Here is an 11,373-nt window from a genome sequence, read left to right on the forward strand (position 1 = left end):
CTCGGCCGGCTGCTGCTTCTGCCTCCGCCGCGGCCACCGTCAGCTGCGATTGCCCGCCGGAATCGCAGCCCTGTCCGCACGCACAGCGAGGATCAGCCTTGCGAAGGGTCAGAAGGTAAATTAATGCGACGACGTATAGTAGCGCCTATTATGTATTCCACCCTACGATAAAGACCAGCTGGCTGTGTTGTCGCTGGGGTAGGTTGTGAAGATTGAGGTAGGTTGGTGCGATTTCAATTATTGCTGTCGCGATGGATAGAATGGAAGAGACTGCACCGCCTTATTCGGTCGATAGCACTTGTTGACCAATGACCTTCCGGTGATATATAATAATCGAAAAATTGTTGATACTTACGTAGACACAACGCCACATTCGTGGCGTTGTGTCGTTATTTTTCTGAAAAACTATTGTTGACGGTTCCCTTCGGAATTTTGGGTTGCTTCATTCGATCGATAAGAGCGGAAATAACGACGAGCAACAATTACATCTATAGACTGTTCCAGTTTTATCGTACCTCCTTTCACATCTATAGATTTTTTAATTCATGACTTTATTCGTGAAATTTTCATTGAGGGTAACTTTTGGTGTAATTTGACGGCGATAGATGACGATCGATTACATATTAAAGCTCGACTGCGCTTTGAAAGATCGCAGTAAAAGGGGTGGAAGGTATAGTGGAGATCAGGAGCTAATGTGCTGTTGGCTTGTGCTAATCGTAAGCAGATTTTAGGCGGAAGCAAGTAGCTAGTACAGTTAACCCATGGACCTGCCAGGGTTCATTCGGTAGTCAAACTTATCCGAGGTTGACGCAGCTGTTCATTTGTAGGGTAAACAAAGCGATTACCTCGTCTGTGTACGAGTAGAATTAATATGTAAGAGCTTTCACGATGGCGAAACGCGAAATGCAACGTTTGAAAGCATTTTCATGTCGGTATAACGGAGGAAATTGTCTGTCTGAAGACGAGAATGCCAATTCGCACAGTCCTTTTTATCTCTTTTCTAAAACGCTGAAATATTGATTTATAAAGTGCCACGACGAATTATACAGAGAATATTGTATTTATTTCCATTTTTGGCTCATAAATATCATAAGTCGCTCGTAATTTTATTAAATTACGGAGTAAATATGTATTATTTGTTGAACGTGCGCATTTATGGATATATTAACATGAATTTACTTTCACGAACCAAGCTGTTTCTTACAATTATTGCAATTTATACGTTACACACTGTTAATTTGTATAAATAAATACGGGAAATTAAAAAGTTTGTATTGGATACATAAATTTCTTGATGAAAAAGACTCATTAATGGAGAAATATGGAAATAGCGAACTTATCACCAAAACGAGGAAAATACTGAATTATGAAATTAATGACATCAGTTTAATTCACGATGCAATTATCTGGATAATCTGAAATTCAATCGCGATATAGTCGTATGCAAGCGATCATAGATTCTGACCCGAGTCTTATTTCTATCTTCCTTCGAGTCTTATTTCTATCTTCCTTCGAGTGGTCTTTTCGTTTTACGATATTATTGTGCGAGATAAAATTTTCAATAGTCGATAGGACTTTCGCGGTCCAACTTATGGCTGTCAAGTATCTCGGGCGAAATATGTCGCGACCGTTATGTGAAAATCAATGTTTTCCATTAATATCGAGACATTTACATAATTGCTTAAGGTATAGTATTTAAATCTCAGAAAGAAAGAAATCAATACAACGCAGACGCTTCGAAAGTAGTAACGTTTACAATTCGTATGGCTTGAGATAAAGTCGAGCGGGTAACTACTTAATGTAATCGTGGGACAGAGCCCTCGAAATTATTATAAAATTATATGAAATCTTAAGAGTATAATCCGATAATTACATATGCAACCATTCATTGTATAATATTAAATAAAATCGTATATTTTATCAAATGACTTCATACGTAGTGAAAAAAATTATTTGTAATCAGATGAAATCGTATGAAATCAAATGAAATCATGTAATCTGTGGGACAATATTTCAGCTAGTGATTACCCCCTCGGATAAAGCAATTATATGTTTTAGCGCAATTTTTAATCTAAATTTAAAAGTAAAAAATATCAGAAATGAAAGATAGAAAGTTCTTTTCTTTATTTACTTAATTTGGCATTGTTTGTCACTTTTCGCAAGTTCGCCCTTTTCACACTCGTTAAGAATGTATATATCAGGTGTAGTTTCTCTCTCTCTACCAAAAAAAAAAAAAAAAGTGATTAGAATTGGAAATTTATATTTTCCGTATAAAAATAAATGTTATATAAATACATATATGAAAAAGTTCAATACGCGCGTGCAATCAATATTTATATTTAACAATACAATTTTATAATTTATTTTCTTTATTTTATTTTTATTTTTTAAAAACATGTCTTTCATATTTCTTGATCAAAATAATTTTTTATCCAGGTTCTAAATCGATGCCAAATTTTTTTGTATAATTTTCAAAAATACGATAGAAAAAAATCTGTGTAATTTTTTTTATTTTGTTAAATAATACATTCTTAACACGGTTACAGATGCGAGTGCGCGGATCGTTCTTGCCGGCACACAATCTGCGGTGCCGGTACTCGTCGCCGAGCGGCCACACAGTCCTCGTCTTCCCCTGTCTCCTCCACGCAGTTGCAGCTGCAACAGCAGCAGCAGCAGCCGTGCGAGTGCGCCGATGAAAGATCAAGCTGCGCCCACACAGGCGGCGGCGAGGCGCCGTGTGAGTGCGAGTGTGGCGAGGAGGCGAAGCCGTGCTCGCATACGGTAAAAACGCGTCGTACGCGTCGCACGTGCACTGACTGCAGCTGCAACGGCACGCAGCCCTGCGGCCATAAGCCGCAGCCTGAGGGCCGCATCAAGCGGGTTAAGTGCCGCGTGAGGCGCGCCGGCTGCGCAATGGCACGTTGCACCGCCGAGCTCGCGATGCTGCATTTGCACTGGGAGCTCGCCACCGAATGTGCGCCCTGCAGGCCGCGCGCGCTCACGCGACGGCTCTGCAGGAGGCAACAGAGCGACAACGAGCTCTACCGCAGCAACAGCTTCAAATTTGAGCGCTTTGAGCGTACCAAGGACGAGTGTGTCACGCCGCTCCGCAAACAGGTAAGTGTCCGGTTTTGGTCTTGCTTATAATTAAGATTGCGCATCGAGTATTGCTGGAATATGTTTGAACGAGATATTTCATCGTTTTTAAATATGGTAAAACAGAGATAATGCAAGGAAATTTTCTTTCGAACTATTTTTTTAACTATGATACATTATATATATATATATATACTACTTTTAAGATATATATATACTATTATATGTACATATAATTGACTGATATTCAAAGAATTATATGAATCAATTAATATAGAAAGAATTAATTGATGTATGAAATATATCATTCGTATTTACAGTTTTATAACAATAAATATTATTAATACTGTTAACATTAATATTATATATATTAAATTAATTCTACAAAGAATAAATTTTATTTAGATTCTGTTCATAATCGAAATGTTCTTCTGTATTTAAACTTTGTTAATTTGAAAATGTATTTTCTAAATTGCACTTTGCAAAATAGAATTTATTTCTATAATGTAACCAGCCGTAGTATTTATAAGATAGAAGAAGGGAAAGAAAACGATATTGTGGAAATTGTCCACTGTTTCGTTTAAATGACTTTTTAAGTGAGGTACAAACTGTAACGGGAAAGAAAGTAAAGATTTATACGATGACTCATGTGAACATTATAACTTTAGTTCACTTTCTCATATACATATATATCCTATTACAATAGTGTGTATTTTAAAGTCCAACAGCCTCTAGAGAACGAAAGAAAAGTCCTATACTCGACTTCATGTGCAGGTGAGTTCTTCAAACTTTAATGGTTAAGTCTATAAGACTATGTATAGAACAAAGAAATTGCTTTTTTCCGACGATGAAGTAATATTGTTTTATCTAAACTTTATCGCGTATGTATAAATATAGTATAAATAACACATTAATCATATCTGCGCTGTGAATAAATTATAATTATTTAAATATTATTTAAATTTAATATTCACAAATTCTGTAAAACGCAATTCTATTGGATAAAGCTTTCTGAAAATTTTCACAACATTGGTACTAATAATACAAAAAGATCCTATATATATTTGATGAAGCAGTAAAAAGATTTGATTGGCTTGGGGCCAAGATTTTAATTACATATGCTGTACATCGCACGTGCTATTCCATATCGGGTGAGATATTCTCAGGTACACATTCCTGAAAAGAATATTTAATTTGAAAAAATGCGAAGCTATAATTCATAGTGAATGTGACGTTTTCCTCTGGAACTCGTTTTTATAGAACGAAAGACTTCTTTAATGGATTTCGCTGAGTGGAAACGCAATGGAATTCCATTGCGATAATGAAATGGAAAGATTTAGTATAAGACAAGTCTGTAATTTATAATCTCTATTTTTTACGTCACTGAAAAAAAAAAGATTGGCTGCTGCAGCAATTTAGATGATAAAATATGGCATAGCATTTTTAATTGGCTGCTGCAGCCAATTTTTGATTGCATTAACCTATCCGCAATGTCAGTATACGATTTCGATAGATAGGCTAACGCAATCAAAAATTGGCTACTGCAGCCAATTAAATATGTTATGCCATGTTCAATCAATCTTTTCTTTCAGTGCATGTCGCGAATATTTTATGTTATTATTGTGCAATCAGTTATATATATTCAGTGGAGGAATTTAATAGACCACAAATATATACTAAAATATATACTAGAACAACGTTTGAAGATGCGAGTTATTTCGAGTTTATGATTTATGACTTTGAAGGCTCATCTAAATCCATTTATGTGGACGTTTACTCGATCGTAAGTTGGAAACATGAGCTTTCATGTCTCTCCGAGATAGCTGCCTCTAAATGCAATTACTTTCAGTAGCAAAAGCAAACTTAGTTTGCCGATAATCGTGAATCCATCATCTAAAGACTGCTGCGTACAGGAATCTATAATTACATTTCCTGTATCAAAACACTGCATATACGTTTTTAATAAAATTAAAATCTCGTACGTTTAATACTATAAAAGTAGTAAAAATCAATAATAGTCAGACACTCGGATGTCGACAGTGATATTTACTAGTGCGAACGATTTCAAAATTTTATTATCTAGCTAGGGCATATACATAATTTATTGTTAGAAATTGTGTATGTGTTTGTATTTATAAATAATAATAATAATTATTATATAATTATAATATATTCTGCTGTTAATTGAGATCAGATACAATTATTTATAAAAATTTCCATATTATCAGGCTTTTGTAGATGCATTGGCGTATTTTGTAAATTAATTTTGCATAAATTGTTCTTAGCACAAAATATTTGTCAATACTTAATATTTGAACAAGGTTTACTGAGCACATGTAGTCGCTACGTACAAATCGAAAATATGTGAGTATTTACTGCAAAATTTAACGATCGTATATAATCGTTACACAAAATGAACCAAAGGCCCTATGGAAACATTTCAACGAAAATTATGCTTCACTGGTTAATGTTATACGTGTATATGAGAGTACCAAAAGAGGAACTTACAGTAAACTTATCAATATCTGAAAGTTATTTCGAACATGTACGTACAATGCTAAGTAGCAAAATGCATTTATTTCAAAATATATATTTATATTACACTTACAAATTTATACAAAATATTATAAAACTACGTCCTGCAATCAATTGAATAATTATCGAGAACACTTTTCTTACATTTAGAGGAGTTTTATAAATAAACTTGATTCAATTCTTGATTTATTTTCATAATTTTACTACTTTCTGTCATTAGTAATATAAAGCATTAACTTATTCGCGAGCTGAAACCTACAATTTCATATTTCAATAGTTATTTCGATAAAATTCCAATAAAATCGAGTTGTCGCGATGGCTTTTCCAAGGTCGCTTTGCGGATTCAGAAGAAGAAATAAAAGGGAAATAGTCGTAAGATATGTAAAAAGATGAAAAGGGAGAGAGAAAATGGAAAGGGAGACAGCGCGTTGTCGAATTGATCGCGAATCAAAAGGGCTTTGTTCCGTCGAAGCTTCTTGAGAGTTTCGTTGAGAAATTAAAAAAATATTTTCCTTATGTATTTCATATAACATTTCTATTTATTCGTTTTAGGATACAGATTTAATAAATAATTTGAATTGATTGAGATCACAACTTTGCGAATAAACGTCAAATCATCTTAAATATTTTTAAAAATGCAAAATTATTTGATTTTATTTCATATTTTAGTAATAAATAATTTAGATCTATAATTAACAAGTCGCTACGTGTTCTCTTAAATTTTTTATATACTTAATTGTAGTCTTTGTATATAGTATATCGGTACATATATATTTTTTATTTATATATATTTTATTTTATATATTTATATATCTTTGAACCAGAAAGTAATGCCAAGCGTTCTCTTACTTGCATAAGTACTGTATTATCATAAAGTTACATGCTACGCAAAGGCATTGCTTTTGACGTGATTGTAAATACTACTTTGTGTATACAGTTATGAAAGAGAATAATGCTTTTGTGTGGCTACTTCATAATGCTGTAATATTGTGGAAATTAACCCTGTAGAACTAGGAGGTATATAAGCTCTGTAAACTGTACAAGTTTATGTATCTGCTCGGATAGTTAGGCTATGGAATATAGTGTCGCAGTATATACGTGTACTTATATATTATACATCTTATTTTGGCCAACCGACAGTAAATATACCGTATTTAGTATGCGGTTCTGAACCGTGAAGTTATTCGGGAATATTTATGCACGATACGGTGAAACTGCTTATAACATTTGTTACGTAACTGGAGCGGAAATTAGCCGTCTACGCGACAAATTAATTTCTGAGAGTTTAATGGTTGATGAAAAATTTATTATTATAGTTATGCCAGCAAAATCGTAAAATTATGAAGTTTTTATACAAATAGCGAAACTAAATTCCTTTTTTATCGAGGATACTTTTTAAATAAAGCGATAAAGTGTTCTCTGTAGAAGGCTCATAATAGAGTAACTTCATAATAGAGATTCGTACTTAATAATAATTTCCGTCGGAAATGAGCAACTATTAGGCCTTTTATTGTCATAAAACAAAACCTGAGAGCAACGTAGGAGCCTATCGAGCTCGGTGGAAGCAGAAATGAAATTTCATTAGCAATGTAAATACAGCGACAGAATAGAATTCGGGATGAATTCGATTCTCCTCGCGTTTTCGTGTCGAGTACCATCCGCCTCGTTGCAGTTGCAGCTTATCTTGTTCTTATTTGGAAAGTTTCTAACATTTGCTACTAGTTATTTCCTAGGAAAAAAAGCAAATATGATAAGTTTTATATTTTTTATACCATTTTTATTCTTGAAGATGCAGTTTCCTCTTTCATTCTCGATTATTTTTTCTTCAGTCATAAATCTTGAAGGTGTGAGCACTTGGTTTTCCGAAAAAATGTCACGTATCATTTTCTGTTTTTTCCCCACAATCACAAAATCATCAGACATCATAAAGTAAATAATAAGATTGTTTACGGAGTTACTAATGACATGATTAACGAATATCTTTTATCTACGATCTATTTTATCAAATACAGACACCGCTACGATCACGACTGTCAATTATCGTTAAAATGTGAGCATCAACCGCTTCCGCTCTGCCAAGTATTACCGGAAATAAGAGCAACACGTGAGCCCCGCGCGGTCATGGTGTATTGATTTCACGACAGAGCCGAGTCCTATCCGACCTCTTGCACTAACCAACAGGCATAGCTCTATATATATCAATGTCTCTCTGGATTTTGATTCGTGATATATAAAATGAACGGCACTTGTCGCGCGATAATTTCTCCTTGCAGCCTTTTCGGGCAGATTAAATTCATCAGTGTTTTCTTACGGAAAGAATTAATTTATTTCGAAAATGTGTACAGAATTTTGAGGGCACTTATTATGTACAACCCTATGTCACACCGTTATCGGCTTTTACATTTAAAAAAAACGTCCTTTCCTGGATTTTAAATCCGATAATTACAAAATTATACAAAATGAAGGAGAGAGTATGAATCAATGATAAACGCAAAATTTGGATTAGTTTAGGCTGTGTTAGTTGTAATCCAATTCAGGTAAGAGGCGACATTCGTGTATACAGTGGGATAGGAAGTGCTGGCGCAACCATTCGCCCAGGATACCAATCCAATGAGTTTTCCTCCAATAGTCAATGGGCCACCAGAGTCACCCTGGAAGTAGCAAGATGTTTTTTCAAATTTAATTCAAATTTAAATGAAATTTAAACAAAATTAGTTCTGATTTAAATTTAATTTTTGGATGTTGTTTTGTGTATTTTCTTTATTACAATTTTAAATTTTTTTTATATTTTTAAGAAATCACGGTTAAATTATTACTGAGAATATTATATATAGAGAAACCAATGTATTGAGAGTTGAAATCTTAAGAAACACTTACGTGACACGATCCCTTTTCGATTGTTGAATCATATGCGCAAACTTGCGTGGGATAAATGTTGTAGTTCATTTGATTATATATATATCGGCAATAAGCGTGATCAGCGATGAAGATGTTGACTCGTTGTAGTCTAACAGTGGTTGGTCCTCCTTGCTGCAATTTCGTAATAATTTATACAATTGCTATCTTTGAAGTAACATTAATTTTTTTCTTATTCCTTTTATACTAGATATTGTAATTCTGTATTCTAAATGTCAAGATATAATAATGAAATATAAACAATCACTATATCTCTGTATTTCAACATGAGAAAATTACAGATATACAGTTAAATATATAGATATATAAAATAGCTAGAAAGACTCACCCAGAGTCTGCCCCATCCCGACACAATGGCTATATCATTGGCTTTAACGACGTAATCTTTTGGTGGCAAAGGAACATGCCCGACGGTCGTAGATATTATGAAAGGAGTTTCGACCTAAAAAAAATAGTTTTTACTTGAGATTTATAATTTTTATTTATGTGTGTGGAAAAAATATTTATAAGGATCCTAATTTTTCATGTGAAAAAGAAATTTATACCTACCTGCAATAAAGCTATATCGTTAATCCAAGAATTAAGAGCATCATATTCTTCGTGTATAATGATTTTTATGACGTTATGCTCTGATTTCGGGTCAATTAAGTTGATAGTGCCAGCAATAACTTTTACATTACTGGGTGATTCTATTCTATAACACAAAATTTAATTGTTCACATTTTATCTAAATATACATATATTATATATGTAATAAACGTGTACATTTCTTATACATTTCTTATATCAACAAAGTAATATTTATATGTAAAAAAATGTATACTAAGAAATTATATTAGCGCGATACGCAATTATTTTATTTAAAAAATAATAATAAAATTACGCCTTAGCACAGTGAGCTGCCGTGATGACATAATTATCGTTCAGGATTGAGCCGCCACAAAAGTGGAAGGAAGAATCTGTGTATTGAAGAGAAACCTGTGAAAATATATCATAGCATTTCTAATTTGTAATAACATTTCCATGTTTGCTTTTAACTTATAGCAAAGCTATTAACAGTCACATTTTGAGACAAGAAATACAATGAAATAACGAATTATAACAAAACTTACTCAAGGAGAAAGTAAGAGATTTTAACAATAAATCTGTTTTTTAAAGATTAATTACACTCACACACAAAAGTATTTAGAAATTTTTTTATATTATTGTATATATGATATATACACAATGTGTGACAAGTTCTCAAACTGAGGCCATTCAAAGATTAAAAAAAAATCAAAGATATTTATTAAAACATTTATTAATACTATTATTCAATATATTTATCGCTTTTTAACATTTACGTCACTCGTATAATGAATCGAATGCGAGAATACTTCTTCCCGAATTGTCTTTAGTTCTCTCGTCAAAATTTGATGGATTCTTGATATATTGATATTCTCAAATCTTGTCTTTTTTACTACAATTTCTAATTTAGGAAATAAAAAACTTAGCGAGATGCTAAATCAGGCGTTAAGCTTGAGTTTAAGGAAAGTGGATCCTGATTTATTTTTTGATCCTTTGTCTTTTGATGAAATGAGAGATCTTCGTGTTAATTAATATTCGCCTGATTTAACGCTGACTTTTTTTATAAATTAAAAATTGTAATAAGATTTGAGACTGTGTCATCTAATAGACTAATGGCTCCTGTCATACACGTGGAAACTTAAGGCAAATCGGAAGGAGTTTTTTTTTTTGGACATTCAATGTTGCATAAGCGATGAAAACGTTTGAAAACAGGCGAAGACTGTATTGAATGCTGATATTAATAAATTTGATCATTGTTGTGAGTTTTTGTGGCATCAATCCGAGAACTTAATTGTTACGATGTGTATATACATATTTTATATATACTAATATCTATTTCCAAATGTATGTTTTAGTAATATGTGTACCTGATACGGAATCTCGCCTGATTTAGCATTTTCTCCATTTACGATTCTGGGATCAAAGAATGACAAGAGCCCGGCTGCAATATAATGCATGATAAATCATTACTACTATTTGTAAAATGAAGCTAAAAGAATTAAAAAACACAAGTTTTATAAAGATTTGAATTATAATAAGTAACAGTTTGTATGCATTTTAATAGCGAATTTCATATCCTTCGAATTAACAAGCTCCTAGCAGAGTTTCATCAAGATTATAAAACACTGGTTTGCGTCTGTCATGTTTCTATTCATATTTGATGATCGAATTGATAGACGGATTACAGATAATCATTTATTTGAATAATACGACAGCGTTTTTTTCTTCAACTCTTAAGGAAGCTACTTGTATTCACTTAAATGAATGATTATCGATTAACCCGAGAAAATCATTACTCACCTTGAGAAAATGCCAGAAGGCTGAGGAGACACAAAATTCTTAACGCCATTGTACGAGCACTGGCTGAATGATTTGAAATCGCGTGAAAACGAATTTATATGTAGTACTGATTTTTAATTGCGTCACCCCACTTCCGTATAAATAGTCCAACGACTGATATGATTTCTTAAGAAATCTAGATTAGATAAATCAATTTTCAAGTATATTGGTGATTTATTGATATTGTTACGATCAATCATCTTGATAAGCTCATAAGTTGAGTATCACACTGTAATTTCATTCAAAATGTTTCCTCAAATGTTTAACGTATTTAACGTTTCATGTATATTAATCGATATCATTTCATCTTTATTGATTCTCTTTATTGAAAATATTAATGTTAAGGATTTAAGTAATTTATTCAGTCGTATTTGTAATTTTTTATAATTTCAAAGAATTTTTTGGTTCACGATTTTTCAT

At 32.7% G+C, this 11,373-nt stretch overlaps 1 protein-coding gene across 1 annotated transcript; it reads right to left on the reverse strand.

The window, feature by feature from the left end:
• Positions 1-7,933: 7,933 nt before the first annotated feature.
• On the reverse strand, positions 7,934-10,995 carry LOC108727746 (chymotrypsin-2-like). Its single transcript, XM_018455973.1, has 7 exons — positions 10,915-10,995; positions 10,482-10,555; positions 9,431-9,525; positions 9,097-9,241; positions 8,876-8,989; positions 8,509-8,661; positions 7,934-8,282 (listed from the first exon to the last, which is right to left on the reverse strand). Exons 1-7 carry the CDS (start codon positions 10,961-10,963, stop codon positions 8,139-8,141), a joined length of 774 nt encoding a protein of 257 aa, XP_018311475.1. The 5' UTR covers positions 10,964-10,995; the 3' UTR covers positions 7,934-8,138.
• Between the last annotated feature and the right edge of the window lie 378 nt (positions 10,996-11,373).

Source organism: Mycetomoellerius zeteki, unplaced genomic scaffold (genome assembly GCF_001594055.1).
Source record: "Mycetomoellerius zeteki isolate Tzet28-1 unplaced genomic scaffold, Tzet1.0 scaffold52, whole genome shotgun sequence".
NCBI classification, from domain to species: Eukaryota; Metazoa; Arthropoda; class Insecta; order Hymenoptera; family Formicidae; genus Mycetomoellerius; species Mycetomoellerius zeteki.